Here is an 18,337-nt window from a genome sequence, read left to right on the forward strand (position 1 = left end):
GTTTCATCTAGTATTCATGGCAGGGCCAGTAGCCGTGACCCCGGCCTGACCTTTAGCTCATTTTAATGTCATTATAATCTTATTTACACTGAGATTATAAGCTCATTTATACTGAGGGTACTGCGATTCCCACCATACACCTGATGCCATGACAGTTCTGGAGGAACCAAATAAGGACAAAAAGGAGGGAAATGGAGATCCCATCCCTAGAGAAGACAGGGTGATGTCCTCAAATTCCTGCCCATAAGAGAGATAAAAATCTTAATCAAGACCTTCTAGGGGTGACTTGATCTACTCCACACTTCCTTCTCAACTGTGTATGAGCTCTGACAATTAAGTTTGCAAACTTGCAATCGTGCGCTTACATTGGCCATACAAACAGCTCAGTAAGGTTTTGTAACTTTGGTATCTCAGTGTCTCATAGCTGTGTTCGTATTGACCTGTGGTGGTGTCTTGCTGGGTGGCGTTCATTATTGTTGTTGTGTGTTTTTGTGTGCTGTCATGAGAATGTATGGGCTTGAACTAGAGCAATGAACAAACATTAAATTTCTTGTTAAACTTGGCAAGAGTGGAAGTGAAATCAGGGACATGTTAGTCCAAGTTTATGGGGCTAATGCCATGAAGAAAATGGCAGTGTACAAATGGATTAAACTTTTTTTCTGAGGGGAGAGAACATGTCACTGATGCAGAGAGGTCAGGGTGGCCAGTAACAAGCAGAACTGACAAAAACATTGCAAAAATTTGAAGCAAAATAATTGACTGACTGACAAAATAATTGACTGACTCTGAGAAGCATAGCAGACCAAGTAAACATCAATAGAGAAACAGTTAGGAAAATCTTAACTGAAAATCTTGGCATGAGAAAGGTGTGTGCGAAAATGGTCCTGAAGGAGCTCACTAGTGAACAAAAGTAAAGGAGAGTCGAAGTTTGCCAAGACCTTGTGGAGAGGCAAGATGATGTTTTGGACCATGTTATCACTGGTGATGAAACAACACGACCCTGAAGCAAAGCGTCAAGTGCACAATGGAAGTCAGCCAATTCTCCATGAACAAAAAAGTTCTGTTAGTCCAAATCAAGAGTCAAAATGATGTTGCTAACCTTTTTTGATATCAGAGGGTTTATTAATTATGAATTTGTACCAACTGGACAAACAGTTAACCAAGTTTACTGTTTAGAAGTGCTGAAAAGGTTGTGTGAAAAAGTTAGACGAAAACGACCTGAACTTTTCGCCAATTCATGGCTGTTGCATCACGACAATGCACCAGCTCACACGGTACTGTATATGAGGGAGATTTTAGCCAGAAAACAAACATCTGTATTGGAACACCCTCCCCACTCGCCTTATCTGTCCCCCGATGACTTCTTTCTTTACCCGAAGATAAAGGAAATAGTGAAAGGAAGACATTTTGATGACATTCATGACATCAAGGTTAATACGACTACAGCTCTGATGGCCATTCCAGAAAAAGAGTTCCAAAATTGCTTTGAAGAGTGGACTAGGCGCTGGCATCAGTGCATAGCTTCCCAAGGGGAGTACTTCAAAGGTGACAATAGTGTTATTCAGAAATGAGGTATGTAGCACTTTTTCTAGGATGAGTTAGCAAACTTAATTGTCATACCTCATACTTTAGCTTTAATAAACTTCCTGCGTTTTCCTACATTTGTCTCACTCTTGAATTCTTTCTCACAAGACAAGAATCTGGTTTCTGCTCCAATTGAGTCCATTCCCGGACACCCCTGAGAGCCTTGGGTGTCACCACTACTCAGGATACAATTTCATTATTGCAAACTCAGAATCTTATTTAGCAGAGCATGGGTATTCCTCTAGGCAGATTGATATTGAGTTCGCAAAAAAATTATGCTACAATTAGAATGCTGGCTTATTATTTTATAGGAAAATTTATCTTCAGAAAGGACCAACCATTCATATTCTCTCATCACTGCATTCTCTTTCAGGATACAAACTGTCTATCTGGTTGTTTAATGAGCCCAGAATCCTAAGAAGAGTTGTTGGTTAACAATAAATGATCCAAGCATGTAATGGCATCAAGCTAAGATAGTCTCCCCAATGTCCAAATCAATCTACAGTTTCAGTGCAATCCCAATCAAAATACCAGAATTGGCAAGCAGATTCTAAAGTTTAAATGGAAATGCAAAGGCTCTAGAACAGCCGAAACAATTTTAAAGTGAAAAAAGAACAAATTTACATTACCTAATTTTAACTGTTTTACAATTATTATAAAGCCACAGTAATCAAGGAAGTGTCACATTGGTGTAAAGATAGACATAAAGATAAATGGACCAGAATAGAGAACCCAGCAATAGACTCTTGTATGTACTGTAGTCAATTTTCAATGAAGGTGTCAAGGAAATCAATGGGGAAAGGATAGTCTTTTCAACAAATGGTGCTATATTAATTGCATACTCACATGCAAAAAAAAAAAAAGTGAACTGTGACTTTTACTTCACACTATATACAATAATTAACTCAAAATGGGCTATAGACCTGAGGTAAATCTAAAACTTCTAGAGGAAAACATTGCAGTAGTCTTTTCATTTGGAGGGCTGGTCTATGCATTATTTGATATTAAGTGCCTCCCATACCACATAGTAAAATGTTACTTATTGCATGAAATTTGACTCCTACCTCACACCATACAAATTAATTTCAGGGGGAATTGTACTTCTATATAGGAAAGGTAAAACAATAAAGTTGTTTAAGAGTTAGGAGACCTGGAGTCAAGACTCAGTTTCTTCAGTAGTTTAGCTGTGTAATCTCTGTTTATTTCTCAAAATAAGGAATTGGACCAGGTGATTTTTCAATTCCTTTATAGGTCTTAAATTCACATTTCAAAAATCTATATTCATTCTTTTCCCTACAGGCTAGAAACATATCCTAAGGAAATAGTAAAACAAGTTTGCAAAAATACATGTTCACTGCAAAATTGGCTACCCTAAATGTACACCATCAGAGACTAAATATCTGATGTTACCTGCATGCAATGGAATACTAGGGAGTTATTAAAAAGAAGGAATTAGATCTTTATATTTTTATATAGAAAGATGTCCAGGATAAATTGCTATATTGTTTCTTTTTTTAAAGCAGCTTACAGAATAGTAAAAGGTACAAATAATAAGATCCCCTTTATGTGAAAAAAAGATTCAATAAATATATCTTGATCACCTACCATATACAAGAAGTCACTGGGCTGAACACTTGGGGAAACAACACTGAATAAAAGATATTTTCGTGGGCAACTCCGACAAAAAAATAAAACAAATATATAATACATATGAGTATTGAGGCCACGAAGAAAAAAAAGAGTTGGAGAGTGACAGTAGACGCTCCTGTGTTAGTTAGGGTGGTTGAAGAAAGCCTCTCTGAGACGATAGCCTTTGATCAGAAACCTGAATCATGTGAAAGAACAACCTGTGCAAAGAATAGGGTGTCTAGGATGTTGGAGAGGTCGTCCAGGCAGAGGGAATAGGAACCGCACAGGCCTTGAGCCAGGAAAGAACGAAGGGTGCCTGAGAAACAACGAGTGAGCAGGGCCACCGCGGCTGGACAGGGGCACAGACGTGGGCCCGGGGCCGTGTGCCATGCCGAGGGAAGCCCCTGGAAGGTCTGAGAAGGGCAGTGAACTCAGGTACTGGCTTCTCGGGAAGCTACAGGTAGGGTGCATTGCGGAGAAGCAAGAATGGAAGCCGGACGTTGGGCAGGGGCATCCAAGTGTGGGGGTGAGGCCAAGGGAGGCACCCCCGATGGCCGCTGTCCGTGCACAAATGTATGTTTGCTGGAAAACCAAGTTTGGAAGAAAACGCGCCAAAGTAGGGAGGAAGCGGCGGATTCGTCTTTTCGGAATAATTCAAGTGAGTAGTTTGCAGTGATACACGCGGGTCAGCCCAGCCCAGGCGTCCCAGCGAGACCGCGCAGGATGCCGGCGCCGGAGCGGCTCCCGCGCGGGGGCGCCAGACACGCTGCGGGCACCGACCTTCCCGCCGCCCCGCCGGAAGTGCTCTTCTGACCCGCCGCGCCGCGCGGCGCCGCGGGAAGATGGCGCAGGAGGCCGGGGATATGGAAGATGGGCAGCTCTCCGATTCGGATTCCGACATGACGGTCACGCCTTGCGACACTCCGCTGCAGGTGCTGGTGAGCGTGAAGGGCGAGCGGGTGATTCTGAGCCCCGCGCGTGGAGCCGGGGCCGCAGGGGGCGGCTCTGGCGAGGGCGGCAGCCGCGGGCTGTGCATCTCCCTGCGAGGAGGGACCCCGGAGGCTTGCGGCCTCTTGGAGGCTGGGGTGAGGCGGTCTTTTCTCCGCCTTCCGTGCGCCACTCTGCCCACTCCCGCGCCGCTGGGTTGTCCCGCAGGGCAGATTTCGCCGAACATGTACTAGTACCTGGGGCATCGGCCCGAAACAGCCGATGGAGCTCATTTTCGCCCTGAGCAGATAGACTGAGAACCGGGAATGAAGTTCATCATTTGCTCAGGGGCCTGCTCTAACGTATGCCCATCGGACCTAGCTTTGTCATGCGGTAATGCGGCACAAGGTTTTGTATCGGAGTCCCAGGTTTCTAAATGGGAGTTTGTCTTGACCCCCGGTACTGAGTAGCAAGCTCTTTGAGAGGGTTTTGGTGCCAGGCTGCCCGCTTCGAATCCTGGCGCCGCCACTGTGACCTGTGTCAGGCTATTTAGCCTAGTGCCCTATCTGTAGACTAAGAATGATAATAGTACGCCACTGGTAGGGTGGTTGTAAGGATTCAGTGGAGCATGCAGCCTGAGAAATGGTAGCTGCCATTACCATTCGAAAATACAAAGACCATCTTATTGACTGAAATCACCCCCACCCTCCATTTCTAGCTCAGCACATACTTGGCTTTAGTGTTTAGTACAAAAAGCAAAGGTGATTCTTTTGCATGTAAATGTCTTAGGAAATTGATGTCAAGGTATTTTGATTTTTAGTCTCTTTCAGGTTGTTTTACATACATTGACACATGACTTGGTAAACTTGGTGTAATGGACTCTGCAGTTTTAAAAGTCATAGTATGTCGGGGTGGTGTGTTAGCTCAGTTGGTTAGAGCGTGGGCCTAATAACACCAAGGTTGCCTATTAGATCCCCGCATGGGCCACTGTGAACTGCACCCTCCTTAAAAAACAAAACAAAACTTTAAAAGTAGTAGTGTGTCAGGGATTCCTACCCGTAGTTTACTATCTAATCTCAAGAGTTTAGTCATAAAACGGTGCAAAGGAAGTTGATGTGTCCAAATGCATGAAAGGCATCTTTGGAAAAAAAGAAAGCAAATTCTGTTTTAACTGTTAGTAACAATTATTGTATATTGTCATTTTCAAACATTCTGACAATAACTGAAAAGTCTGAAAATCTTCTAAAAGTGAGAATTAAGAGCTTTGGTAATTTTTTAGATGGAGGTCTTAGAACTAAGTCCAGTGTTAGCATCGAAATAAGTTTGTGCCTTTAAAATTGTAAATTCCATGTGGACCTTTAGAAAAGTAGGGACTGGACTGGTTTCAGAGATGTCTTTAAAGATCAGTTCTGCCTCAAAATGATCCAGCTGAATCCCTAAATATATATATATTTTTTAAATAGCACATGGTGGGTGGAGTTAATGTATTTTGTGGAATTGATTTATTCCTTTCGCTTGCAGAAAGCACTAGGTGGGGACAGTGCAGCGAGGTCCTTCCAGGGTACTACAGCAGCATGTGCACCGGTGTCACATTATCGGGCTGTTAAAGGTGTGGATTCAAGTGAAGAGAGTTTTTCTGATTCAGATGATGACAGCTCTCTTTGGAAACGCAAGCGGCAAAAATGTTTTAACCCCCCTCCCAAATCAGAGCCTTTTCAGTTTGGCCAGAGCAGCCAGAAATTGCCTCTTGCTGGAGGGAAGAAGGTTAACAATATATGGGGTGCCGTGCTGCAGGAGCAGAATCAAGATGCTGTGGCCTCTGAACTTGGTATCTTGGAAATGGAAGGCACTATTGACAAAAGCAGACAATCTGAGACCTACAATTATTTGCTTGCTAAGAAACTTAAGAGAGAATCTGAAGAACATACGAAAGAATTAGACAAAGAGCTCGATGAATATATGCATGGTGGCAAGAAAACCTGCCCAAAGGAAGATGAAAATGGGCAAGGTCATCTCAAACGGAAACGACCTGTCAAAGACAGACTAGGGGACAGACTAGAAATGAACTATAAAGGCCGGTATGAGATCACAGAGGATGATTCTCAGGAGAAAGTGGCTGATGAAATTTCTTTCAGGTAAGCATTTAAGTTTTTCCTACAAATGAGCCCTTGACCGACTATCTTCCATATATAGGAAATAAAATAGATTACAAATACTGAATGATGATGTTCCTTTTTAAGATTTTTTAAAATTTGTGGAATGAGCTTTTGCAGACTTTTATGAACTTTTAACAACTCTGTTTAGTGCTATAGAGCGCTTTAGATAAAAACTTACCTTTTAAGTCGTGGGTTTTTTTGTTTGTTTGTTTGTTTTTTGGTGTTTTCAAGCATTCATGGCTTTTTTGTTAACTTTATTGAGGCATACTGTACATGTGATAAAATTCACCCATTTCAAGTGTTGATTTTTTGGTAAATTTGTCAGCTCTACAACCATCACCATAAACCACTTTTGAGACGTTTCCATCACCCCATAATATCCATCATATGCCCATTTAAAATTAACCCCGAGGCTGCAGCGAGGAGAGCCTTGGGTCAGGCGGCCAAGGGTTTACAGCTCTTTAGAACAACACGTTTTTAAAAATGATGCCAGAGCATTAAAAGCAGCCAGAATAAAGATAAATGGAGAATTCAAAAGTAATAAAAGTGGAGCTTCTCCTAAGAAAATAGAAAAGCTAATAAAAATAGGTTCTGATGTTGAATTGTTACTCAGAACATCTGTCATACAAGGTTTTCACACAAGCCACAATACACTGAAATTGGTCTCTAGGAAAGACCTTGTAGAAAATGTGCCATATTGTGATGCACCAAATCAGAAGCAATGCATTTTCTAGGATAATACCAAGTCTTTGTTATTTTATTATTGTTTTTATTTATTTTTATTTTTTGTATGTATGGAGTCCAAAATATTTAATCACATAAATCACAGAAAATATAAGGTGGTGGTAGTGTTGCAAAATAACAAAAAACACCATTTGTCAGCCAGTCTATAATGTCCCATAAGGCACAAAAGTAAAGATAACAGGACTTTATCGTATCTGACCAAACCAACCGTGGTCTGTGAGTTTTGAATGATTATCATAAGGCAGTTCTTTCTCGGCCGCCCCCACAAGAAAAGAATGCCCTTTTAGGGTCCTCCTGCCAGCTGAGAACGGGGGCTGGCCAGGGAATGGAAGCCAGTCTTTGTTATTTTTAATTTTAAAATATATTAACTCTGGCAGAAGTCCTGTAAGTGTAGATATTTTTCTCAGAATAGGCAAAAATAAATGAATAAAGTTAACCACTGTTCCCATCCCCATGTAACTGCTAATCTACTTTCTGTAGGCATAAACTTGCATTTTCTGGTTTGTATTAATGGAATTATTCAAAGTGTGCCTGGCTTCTTTTACTTAGTATAATGTTTTTTAGGTTCATACATGTTGTAGCAGGAATCAACTATGTATTATACACACACATATACACGTATCCATACTGAATGGCTATTTCACCCTTTAGCTGTTCTGAATAATGCTGTTGCGAACTTTAACATGCAGATGTTTGGACATGTATTTTCATTTCTCGGGTAAATACCTAGGAGTAGAATTGCTTGATACACATACAGTACATTTACATTTTATGTGTTTTTAACAAGTTCAGATTTTGTTTAACTTGTCATTAGCTCTAAATCAGTAATGAACAGTGTCACAAATTTGAAAACAAGTATGGTAATATAGCTGGTAGTTAAACTAGTATTCACTTGCAGGCAAGCCTGTCAGCACTAGTACTAGATTTTTAAAATACTGAGGAAGTTTGGAATCTGAATGCTGGAAAGGAACTCACAGATTTTGTAAGCCCAAGTCTCACTTTACTGATATGGAAACTGAGGCCTAATAGTTGTGTGGCTTGTCCAAGGTCACAAATTTAATAAGTGTCAGACCTGGAACTAAACTCGGGTCCCTTTGTTCGTAGTCAGGTGCTCTTTGCACTGCCTCCTGTTGAGAAGCCGATCTGGTTAGGGAACTGGTAAGATTTCTGTGATACGAGTCCTCTGTCATCTTCTGTGGAGTATGGGCTCTGACGTTACAAGTGTTACTTAGGCTCCCTGTGTGTTTACCTCTCAGTGGTAAAATGAAAATAATAATACTTCATAAGGATGTTAAGAGAATTAACTGAGGTAATGCATATAAAGTTCTTAGGATTGTGCTTATCCGATAATAAGCCATCAGTACATGTTAGCTATATCCTTTATTCTGAAATAGGGAGCCTGTGAGGGGAAAATCCTATCCATTTTAAAGCTCCCAGTCATCTCGGGAGTTAGGAGAGTTAACTTTTAGGAATAATAATTAAAAATATAGTATATGTTTGTTACTTATTTTGACAGGAGTGGACTGATTTTATCTCTTCCTTTTAAGCTTGCATTCATTCCCCTTGGTAAATGTGCACATTTGTTTTGAAATCCTCCATAATCCAATAAAGCATGTGGAAAGGCCAGTTATGAGACTTGAGATGGAACCTTGAGGTTACTACTGTCTCGTTGGGTGACTCAAGATAGGAATGTTTCCATGTCACTGATTTCAAGGTTAAATATTGACGATTTCGAAAAGCACATGTTACTAAAATAGGATTTTAATTCTAGTTGAGGACTAAGCTGGAGACTAAGGTAAGTTTCTTCTACTTTATACAACAAATAAAAAGGTTAACAAATTACTTTATTTGTTCTTTATCAGGTTGCAGGAACCAAAGAAAGATCTGATAGCCCGAGTAGTCAGTATAATTGGGAACAAAAAGGCAATTGAACTTCTGATGGAAACTGCTGAAGTTGAACAAAATGGTGGCCTGTTTATAATGGTAAGACTGATAGCTTCATTGTTTCCATTTTGAATTATTTCATGTGATTTTTTTAAAAAGTCAACTTCTCTGATTGTTGGATCATAAATTTATCATAAATTATTGCAGGGTTTCAGATTTTAAAAAACTTCATTAACTGTGAAGACTAAGTAAAAAAATTAAGTATATCATGAGTTTTACGAAAACAAGCATAAATTGTAGCCTGTTGGTGTGTACTCAATAACACATCTCTTATAGGATTCATTAAGGGTAGGGGCTGAAATTTTAAGAAAAAAGTTTTGGGGGGCCCTGGAAGCTCAGATTTTGAGAATATGGGTTTTGGAGTTTGGGGTGCCTTGTTTTGAGTTCTGGGTGTACAACTTATTAGGTGTGAGACTTGGCTTCTCGGAGCCACAGTCTTCTTAGCTGTATAATGGGGATTAATTCTATGTTGTAAGGATTAGATGAGATGACGCACATAAAATGCTTATCATAGTGCCCAGTACTTAGCACTGATGAACAGATGTGTTACATTGAATTCATACATTCTTAAAAATTGGTTCTTGGGGACAAAAACCCACCTTGTTATGTAAAAAGCATAACAGATATGTAGTATACCCATAAGTATTAAAATGTCATGGGTGGTGGGGTGAATAGGGAAACAAATGTCTAAAAGGTTGCTGGGGTGGGTGAAGCAATAATGGAAAAAAAGGTTGCAGAACACTTTAGTATTTCAGAATGGCAGAAAGAGCACACCTCTGGGGGGCCAAATTACAGGCTGGGCAGTTTATCCCATAGACTGGTTTTGCAAATCACATTTACTTCAGCTTTCACCACAGGGTGAGGATGAAATTTGAAATGGTTTCCTTACTTGCTCCTCAGCAATCTGAATAGTCACATCACTAGAGAGTAAATATTATGCTGTGGAAATCAATTAGAATTGATAGCACTGGCTGAGGAAACAGCCTGTGAACATAGATTACAGAAGTCAAAACCAAAACAAATTTTTACAATCATAAATGTACTGGCACCCCTGTTTGTGTCTTCGTTCAGGTACTTTGATTTTCATTATCATTTGAACACAAAGTTATAGGCTCATTAATATTTTAATACTGTAGTATCATAATAAAATTATATTCCAGTGAGCTCATGCAAATCTACTGAATGTTGGTTAGATACAAGTCCAAATTCACTTTCTTTTAATGCATTCTTTCCTTGTATAAGTATTTTTTGCTGTGTGCCAGACACTGTTTTAGACACAAGAAGCTTATGTTGTAGTGGAGGTGGGAGGGAGACAGTCTATCAAGGGTAAATATAATATCTTCAAGTATATTAGAAAGTGATAAATGCTATGGGAACAGAAATATACTAAATATAGGTGTAGAGAGGCGAGAAGGACAGTGCAGTTAAGCTAGAATGGTCAGGATAGACCTTATTGTTGCCTTAGGCACGCCTGTTTACAAGATGCTTTGGCTCATTCATGGCTAGAGTCTACGTAGTATATTTTTTCTTTCTTTTGTAGAATGGTAGTCGAAGAAGAACACCAGGTGGAGTTTTCCTGAATCTCCTGAAAAACACTCCTAGTATCAGTGAGGAACAAATTAAGGTAAAAATAATAACATTCTTGACTTTGAAGATCTATAATAATTTGACTTCCACTCAGCTTCTAGCTTTATTTCTACTAATCTCCATCACCTGCTCTGCCTTAAATTGACCAGTTTTGTCATTGTCTCGTTTGAAGTAAAACTTGGGCCTTTTGTAAAGCTCTGCCTCCTCCTCTTCTTCCCTTTCAGAGCCAAGATCAAGATTTCTTTTATGGCAACTTTTCCTGGTTTCTTTGCACGTAATTATTTTTTCTACCCTCCTACAACTTTTTATTCATGAAAAATTTCAACAAGGTAGAATAGATGAAGGAATACCCATATATCCTCCAGCTAGATTCAGGGGTTGTTGATAGTTTGGCATTCTTATTTTACCTATACAATTTTTTTTTGGTACCATTTGGAAATAAATAACATCATGGCACACAGCTCTAATTATTTCAACAAGCATCTCAATAATCAGGATAGTATCCGATATAGCCACACCTAAAAGAAATAAAAACAATTTCATAATATCATCCAATTTCTAGATCTTATTCCAATTTCCTTAAGAATGTATTTTCTACCTTTTCTTCCCCCAAACCAGGCTCCTGTCTAGATTTGTACGTCCATTTGTTATATCTTTTTTGATCTTTTTAATCCCACATTTTCCTCCATACATCTGCTCAATGTTATTTCTTTTTCCTTAAGTTTTCTGTCTGTTCACTTCCAGTTACTTTTTAAAAATCTATTACTAGAATTCCTACAGGAAATGTTACTGTTGCACATTTGAAATCTCTAGTCAGTAACTGCTTTTTTTCCTCATTGGAACAATTATTTTGATGACATAAATTTTCCTTAGGAACACAACTATTGAGTGGTAGAACAGAATGTATACCTTAATGTTCTCCCACCTCTCCCAGAATAATCCCTGACAAAAAGTACTTACTTAGAAGGAACATTCTTCTTGGATTTTGTTTGATTGCATAATATTACTCTTTTCAGAGAAATAGCATGATGTAATGAAAATTTTCTAAGATTCAAAATCTGGGTTTTAACCTTAAATTTGCCATTTAGCGGCTATATGAGCAGATCACTTCTCCCTCGGCCTCAATTTTCTCATCTATAAAATAGGGACTTTAATATGTATCCTGCCTATTTGATAGTGTTATAAAAGGATTGAATAAAATATCTACAAAAGCTCTTTGTAAGTAAACCCTGGATGAACAATTTTCAGAAGCAAGAGAGAAGAAAACATTTACCATGAGCCTCGCACTGGGTCAGATGTTTATATGACTTAAAATCTTCACCACAGTCTATCAGAGTGGGTTTTACTCTGCTGTACAAATGAAGAGTAATGAAAGTGATACGCCTGGGATCACATAGAACACTGACTTCAAACCCAGGTTGTTTTCACTGAATCACATGTCTCTGAAACTCAGTTCTTCTAACTCATTGTGGAGAAGGGGATTTTAATGTTAGGTTTTTATGTTAAATTACCAGAAACATTGCATTATAATAACAAACAATAGAGGGGCCAGCCCAGTGGCTCAGGTGGTTGGAGTGCTTTGCTCCTAACACTGAGGTTGCTGGTTCGACTCTCACATGGGCCAGTGAGCTGCGCCCTCTACAGCTAAGATTGTGAACAATGGCTCTGCCTGGAGCTGGGCTGCCGTGAGCAGCCGGAGGTTGGCGTGGGCTGCCGCAGGCTGCTGTGTCGGTCAGCAGCCAGTGTGAGTGGCCATGGGCTACCATGAGCAGCCAGCGGCCAGCTTGAATGACCAGCAGCTATGGTGAGTGGCCAGTGAGAGCTGCCATGAAATGCTGTGAGCGGTCTACTGACGACCGGTGACCGACTGCCTCAGCTGGGGCGGGGAGAGCACAAGGCTCGTAATACCAGCATGGGCCAGGGAGCTGTGTCCTACACAACTAGACTGAGAAACAATGGCTTGAACCAGAGTGGGGGGGGGGGGGGCAGAAGAAGGGGGAAAAATAAATAAACAATAGAAACATTTGGAAAATCTAATAACAGGAAGGTGATATATAGGGACAGTCTTAATAGCACTATCCTGTAGCTTGTATTTTTGTGAGGCAGTTTTAAGGTAATGAGAAAATGTAATAATACTGAATTTTTTCAAAAGGCAAAATACAAATTTATAAAGAAAAAGAGGCATGGGACAATATATTGAAATGTAAAACACCAAAATGTTACTAATGATTTAGTCTGTTGTGAGGGATTATAAATGTTTTGGCTTTCAGGGTTTTCTGTGTTTTGCCAAATTTTCTATATATGTATGGATTGAGTACCTGTTATTAAAGGAAAAACAACTGAATGCAAATAGAATTTTATTGTAAATAATTTCATATGCCATCCAATAATGAAGTTATAATTATTCTTTGATCGCTCTATTGCAAACCATCACAGTGTACAGAACTTGGAAGCCAGAACTAAACTGAGGGGCTTGTTTTCCTTTTTTTCATTTGATTTTGTTTTGTTATGACTTTGTACTATTAATTTTTGTTTTAGAAAACACAAAGTTTGTGAAGAAAAACAGTAAGAATTATTCAAAACAGTAAGAATTGTTCAATATAGCAAATTGTTAAAAAATTTGCTATATATTTTTAAAAAGCTCAGCTATAATGGTCTCCCTCTGCCCTTGTTATATTGTTCAGGTTCTTAACTCAGAGTTATTTATTTATAGATATGGATGGGAGGAAAAAAATTGATCTCAGATTATCTCTTGTCTGGATTTGCTGTAACAACTTTAACAACATCTTACATTTCGTTAGGTCATCCCCCAATTTGTTCTATTTAAATTCATAACCCATGGGAATGACTTTCTTTTTACCATGTTTTCCTGAAAATAAGACCTAGCTGGACAATCAGCTCTAATGCGTCTTTTGGAGCAAAAATTAATATAAGATCCGGTCTTATTTTACTATAAGACCGGGTATGATACGATATGATTTGATATGATATGATACATGATTGATATGATATGATACAAGACCGGGTATGATATAACTTAATATAATGTAATGTAATATAATTAATATAATACGGGTCTTATATTAATTTTTGCTCCAAAAGATTCATTAGAGCTGATTGTCCAGCTAGGTCTTATTTTCAGGGAAACATGGTAATAAGGCTTGCCGTATTTGGAGGGATGTGCTTCCACATAAAATGAAAATACTTCTACTGTAGCTTCTTTCTATCTGTCCACTGGAAGGTTAGTAGACACTTGAAAAAACTGAATTATCACACTTGTGAAGGTAACATGATATGGTTTAAGAATAGGGAGTTGGAGAAATCACATGAGTTTACGTTTTACACCTTGACCTGTTAGCTCTGTAATCATGTGCCTTACTTTCCTCATCTGAAAAGGATAACACCCACCTAGTAAGGTTCGTGTAAGAACGAGAAGGGTTAACATGTGTAAAGTTCTTAGCATAATGCTTGGCTCATAAAAGTGCTCATTCAGTAAATGGTAGCTAGCCTCATTTTCCTCTGAATTCACCTGTTTTTGTCCTTCCAGAACTTTTCGTCACATATGTATCCACCTTCACCCCCAGTCCCTCCGCATTTCTTTAGCAAATACTTTTATTGCTCCTTTTCATCAGAGCACTCATATTCTGAAGCTTTCCCTTATCCCCTTAATTTCAGGGTTCCTTACTCCTTCATCTGCTAATTCTGTGTGCTGCTTATAACTATTTGGCATAAATTTTAGAAGGAGAGGGCCCCCTTTATGTCACCATCCTCCACAGTGCTTTTTATAAACAAGGGGTTTGCACTTTGCACCCTATGAAAATATAATAGGGACTGACTGGCTTGGCTACAGCATTTTTTTTTGGCTGCAACTTTTAAGAGTGCCTTCCTAGAAGATAATAGGATGTCAGTGTGTCTTGCCTATACTAGCTTCTGTTTTAAATCTTTGAACTTTCTCTGTCTTAGTGTAGTCATTTTGGCCTTCTCTTTAGATGCCTGACCTACTTTTTTTTTGTACCCTCTGAAACAACACTAATCTATCTGTATCAAGGTTCCCAGATGTTATGTTTTCCATTTTCATGGGAATGTATTTTCTGCTTGAACCATTCTCACCTACTGGAAATTTGGCCTCTCAGAGGACATTTGGCAACGTATGGAAATATTTCTGGCTATCATAATTTGGGGGTGGGGTGGGTATGTGCTAGTGGGTAGAGGTCAGGTATGCTGCTAAACATCCTACAATACACACAGCAGACTGCCACAACAAAGATTATCCAGTGCAAATTTCAGTAGTGCCAAGGTTGAGAAACACTATACTAAAAGAACCTTATATTTTCATGCTAGAGAATCCTTTTTCTGACATTCTGGAATGCATTCTGGTGCTGACTGTACAATTTTTATGCCTTATGATTAAAGTTTTTGATAGATTTACACTGTCATGTGAATTACAGTAATATATTTTAGGGGCCGGAATTTTTCTTGCATTGTGTAGGTTACATGATCGAACGGAGTCACACAATTCAGGCATGGCTCATTCATTGTCTTAGTGTGTGCAGTCACATATGGTTATGATGGCATTTCAAAGTACATCTTTATTCCAAAGAATTCTGTTTTGTTGTGATAAATTATATTTCACTTAAATCCTAAACAACATGATTTTCCTACTGTATCTTTCTATTTAGAAAACCTTTAACTCAGGGGTGTCCAAACTTTTTTCAACGTTTTTCACCAAGGGCCATATGCGGTAAAATACACAAACAGCCAGGCCTCTCACTCGAGGTGAAGTACGTATTGCCTCACCTGGTTTATTTAAGTAAACTAAATATATTTTTGGAATTTGCTGCGGGCCAATTAACAATGGATTGCAGGCCGCAGTTGGTCCGTGGGCCGCAGTTTGGACACCCCTGCTTTAACTATAGAGATGATGTGTGATGGTAGAAAACCCATGAGCCCTGCACCTAACACCAGGTGGAGTTTGAGTCATAGCTTCATAGTGTCCTTGCAGTGGGGACTTATTTAATGTCTTGGACTCTGTGTCTAATTCTGAGTCTAATCATATTTGCTTTTTTTGTGTGGAAAATGGAGATAATGATTAATATAAAGGGTCTGCCTTACAACAAACTTTTAAAAAATGGTAGTTCTTATTTACTAAAGTTGTTCCTTTATTATAGGACATTTTCTACATTGAAAATCAAAAGGAATATGAAAATAAAAAAGCTGCTAGGAAGAGGAGAACACAAGTGTTGGGAAAAAAGATGAAACAAGCTATTAAAAGTCTAAATTTTCAAGAAGATGATGATACATCACGAGAAACTTTTGCAAGTGACACAAATGAGGCCCTGGCCTCTCTTGATGAATCACAGGAAGGACATGGAGAGACAAAGCTTGATGCAGATGAAGCCATTGAGGTTGATCATTCTCATGATTTGGACATTTTTTAGTACATTTTGAGGAATAAGCCTTTCTAAAATAACATTGTAATAAACCATTTCTACTGAGATTACTTCGTTTTACTTTGCACTGATAAACATGGAAATTTGGAAAGAACTTGTTTTCAATAAAACTGAGTATGTAGGGAGATGAATGTGATTGATATAAACATTTAAAAATTTCTCATGTCTGACAAAATACTTAAAAGTATATAACAGAAGATTTAATTTCTCAGTCTGTTGCATGTGCTAATTATTACTAATTGATAATCAGTTTTGTCCAGATCAGTTGATAACCATTATAGCATGCCATTCAAGTTTGTTTCCTTTTTCTGATTTATCTTTGCAGTGAATTATGACTGGTTTCAAAACATTCCATTAAAAGATCCTAATAAGACACATAAACTGTTAAGCTATTATAAAATACATTCAAATTTAGTTTGTGTTCTAAGAACTCTTAGGCTATTTTAAGGATAGCTATTAAAATTCGAATAGGTTTATACTGATGTATCTTCCTACTTATTTGCTTGTCTAGAAGTAAATAACAGAAGCGTTTCAAAGAGGTATTGATTCGTAACACTATGTTTTTGACCTCTTACTAACTCAGTCATACACTAAATCCTTACCTCTGTAATTACCATGGACATTTAAAATTTTTCAATGGTGGCCTGCCTAAGACTCTTACCTTACGTTAAGGAAGTTAGGTATTAATAATGTCATATCTGGGTGGCCTGGTGGCTCAGGCGGTTGGAGCGCCATGTTCCTAATGCCGAAGGCCACTGGTTCGATTCCCACATGGGCCAGTGAGCTGCATCCTCTACAGCTAAGCCTGTGAACAACGGCTCTGGAGCTGGGCCGCTGTGAACAGCTGGAGCTCGGTGTGAGCTGCTGTGGGCTGCCGTGGGCTGCCGTGTGCCATCGTGAGCGGCTGGCAGCCAATGACAGCTACTGTGAGCAGCCGCCCGACAAGTGGAACGCAAGGCTCATGATACCAGCATGGGCCAGGGAGCTGAGCCCTACAATTAGAAACAATGGCTTAAAAACCGGGGTGTGGCAGTGGGTGGGAAGGGGGGCAGGGGCAAAAACAAATGTCCTATCTGCATGAATTTTCAAATTACTCATTTTTATTAAAAGAAGCCTTTCTAAAGGTAGGTCACTTGAGATGTTCCAAGAGTTGACTATAGTTTACAAAATAGATTAAGCAAAAATGTGTAGGAAGCAATTACAAGCTATTTACAGACAATGTACTTGAACTGTTTCAGTAGTTCCTGAAATGCATGGTCATTGAAGTTGGATTTAAGGATCTAAGTGAGAAAAGGAAAATAGTTACTGGTTGTTTTTTATGAAAGAATGCAAAAATAAAATTAGAGATTTGGCAGTCCTTAATGAGTTCCGAGTGAATTTATTTTTTAATCTCAAATATTTTAAGATTACTGTAACCAGGAAAAGAAAACTAAATAGGTAACTGGATGATGTCCCTGAGATTATTTATGAGGTGATTTTAAGGATATAGTATGTGAGGAAAGGTAATCGTGCAGAAATCTGAATGTTACATATTCATGTAAATAATGTTAATTTTTCTAGTGAAAGGTAAGGGTTTTCAGGGCATTAATGCCTGAGGCTACTTCATCCAATTAAATGGATTGTTCCCCGCCCCCCAAGTTCGTTTTCATCAGTAGTTTCTTTAACATTTGGAAACCACAGATTTCTGGCTTGTGTCGCATCCTAATGTTACATATGGAAACCAACACATATTTTTAAGGTTCTTACAAGTTTTGTCTATTAAAATTACTCTCTCTAAACTTCTCTGAGTATCCAAATCTAGGCATTCGTATCCAAACTTGCCAGGAATGTATTCAGTTAATACTCTAAACAAAGCAGTGTATTTTGCAGTAATTCTGCTCAGCCTAGCATTTTTCTTAGCCTAGCCTGTTTTCTGTTTGCTGGCTAGTAGGTTTGACAATAACCATCCACCTCTCTGTCCTAATAATTTAGGTGCTTACACTTGTCACCTTTCTTAAAATGTTTTTATAATATAAAAAACTGCAATATTCAAATATTAGAGCGTAAAACGGGTTGAATTTGGGTTTAAGCAAATTTGATTTACACTAATGGTGAAACAAATGGGACACATCAATGATGTGCAGTACATGAAGGAGAAAATCAGCTAAGGAAATAAATATTTACTATGAAGTGATTATTTGCGAATAATTGTTTAGTTCAATGTATTTTCTAGTATGTTTGTCAAATGTGTGGTATATCTGCAAGTATGCTCATTTTAAAATTATTCATGATAAGAAATGATGGTTTACTCAAGACGAGGTATAAAAGGCCACCGCT

At 38.7% G+C, this 18,337-nt stretch overlaps 1 protein-coding gene and 1 pseudogene across 3 annotated transcripts; both read left to right on the top strand.

Annotated features, from left to right (window-relative positions):
- The first annotated feature begins 3,988 nt into the window (after nucleotides 1–3,988).
- Nucleotides 3,989–17,378, top strand: PHAX (phosphorylated adaptor for RNA export). Of its 3 annotated transcripts, XM_019732403.3 has the most exons (6): nucleotides 4,010–4,151; nucleotides 5,662–6,275; nucleotides 8,903–9,023; nucleotides 10,525–10,608; nucleotides 10,796–10,845; nucleotides 15,740–17,378. In XM_019732403.3, exons 1-6 carry the CDS (start codon nucleotides 4,056–4,058, stop codon nucleotides 15,825–15,827), a joined length of 1,053 nt encoding a protein of 350 aa, XP_019587962.1. In that variant the 5' UTR covers nucleotides 4,010–4,055; the 3' UTR covers nucleotides 15,828–17,378. The 3 variants fall into 3 exon arrangements, with proteins under 3 accessions (XP_019587961.1, XP_019587962.1, XP_019587960.1); XM_019732402.3 differs by lacking the exon at nucleotides 10,796–10,845 and having other exon boundaries at nucleotides 3,989–4,145; XM_019732401.3 differs by lacking the exon at nucleotides 10,796–10,845.
- Nucleotides 6,613–7,167, top strand: LOC148758519 (complex III assembly factor LYRM7 pseudogene; annotated as a pseudogene).
- Nucleotides 17,379–18,337: the final 959 nt, after the last annotated feature.

The sequence above is a fragment of the Rhinolophus sinicus genome, chromosome 3 (assembly GCF_057876585.1).
Source record: "Rhinolophus sinicus isolate RSI-liver-muscle chromosome 3, RSI-T2T, whole genome shotgun sequence".
Lineage (NCBI taxonomy): Eukaryota > Metazoa > Chordata > Mammalia > Chiroptera > Rhinolophidae > Rhinolophus > Rhinolophus sinicus.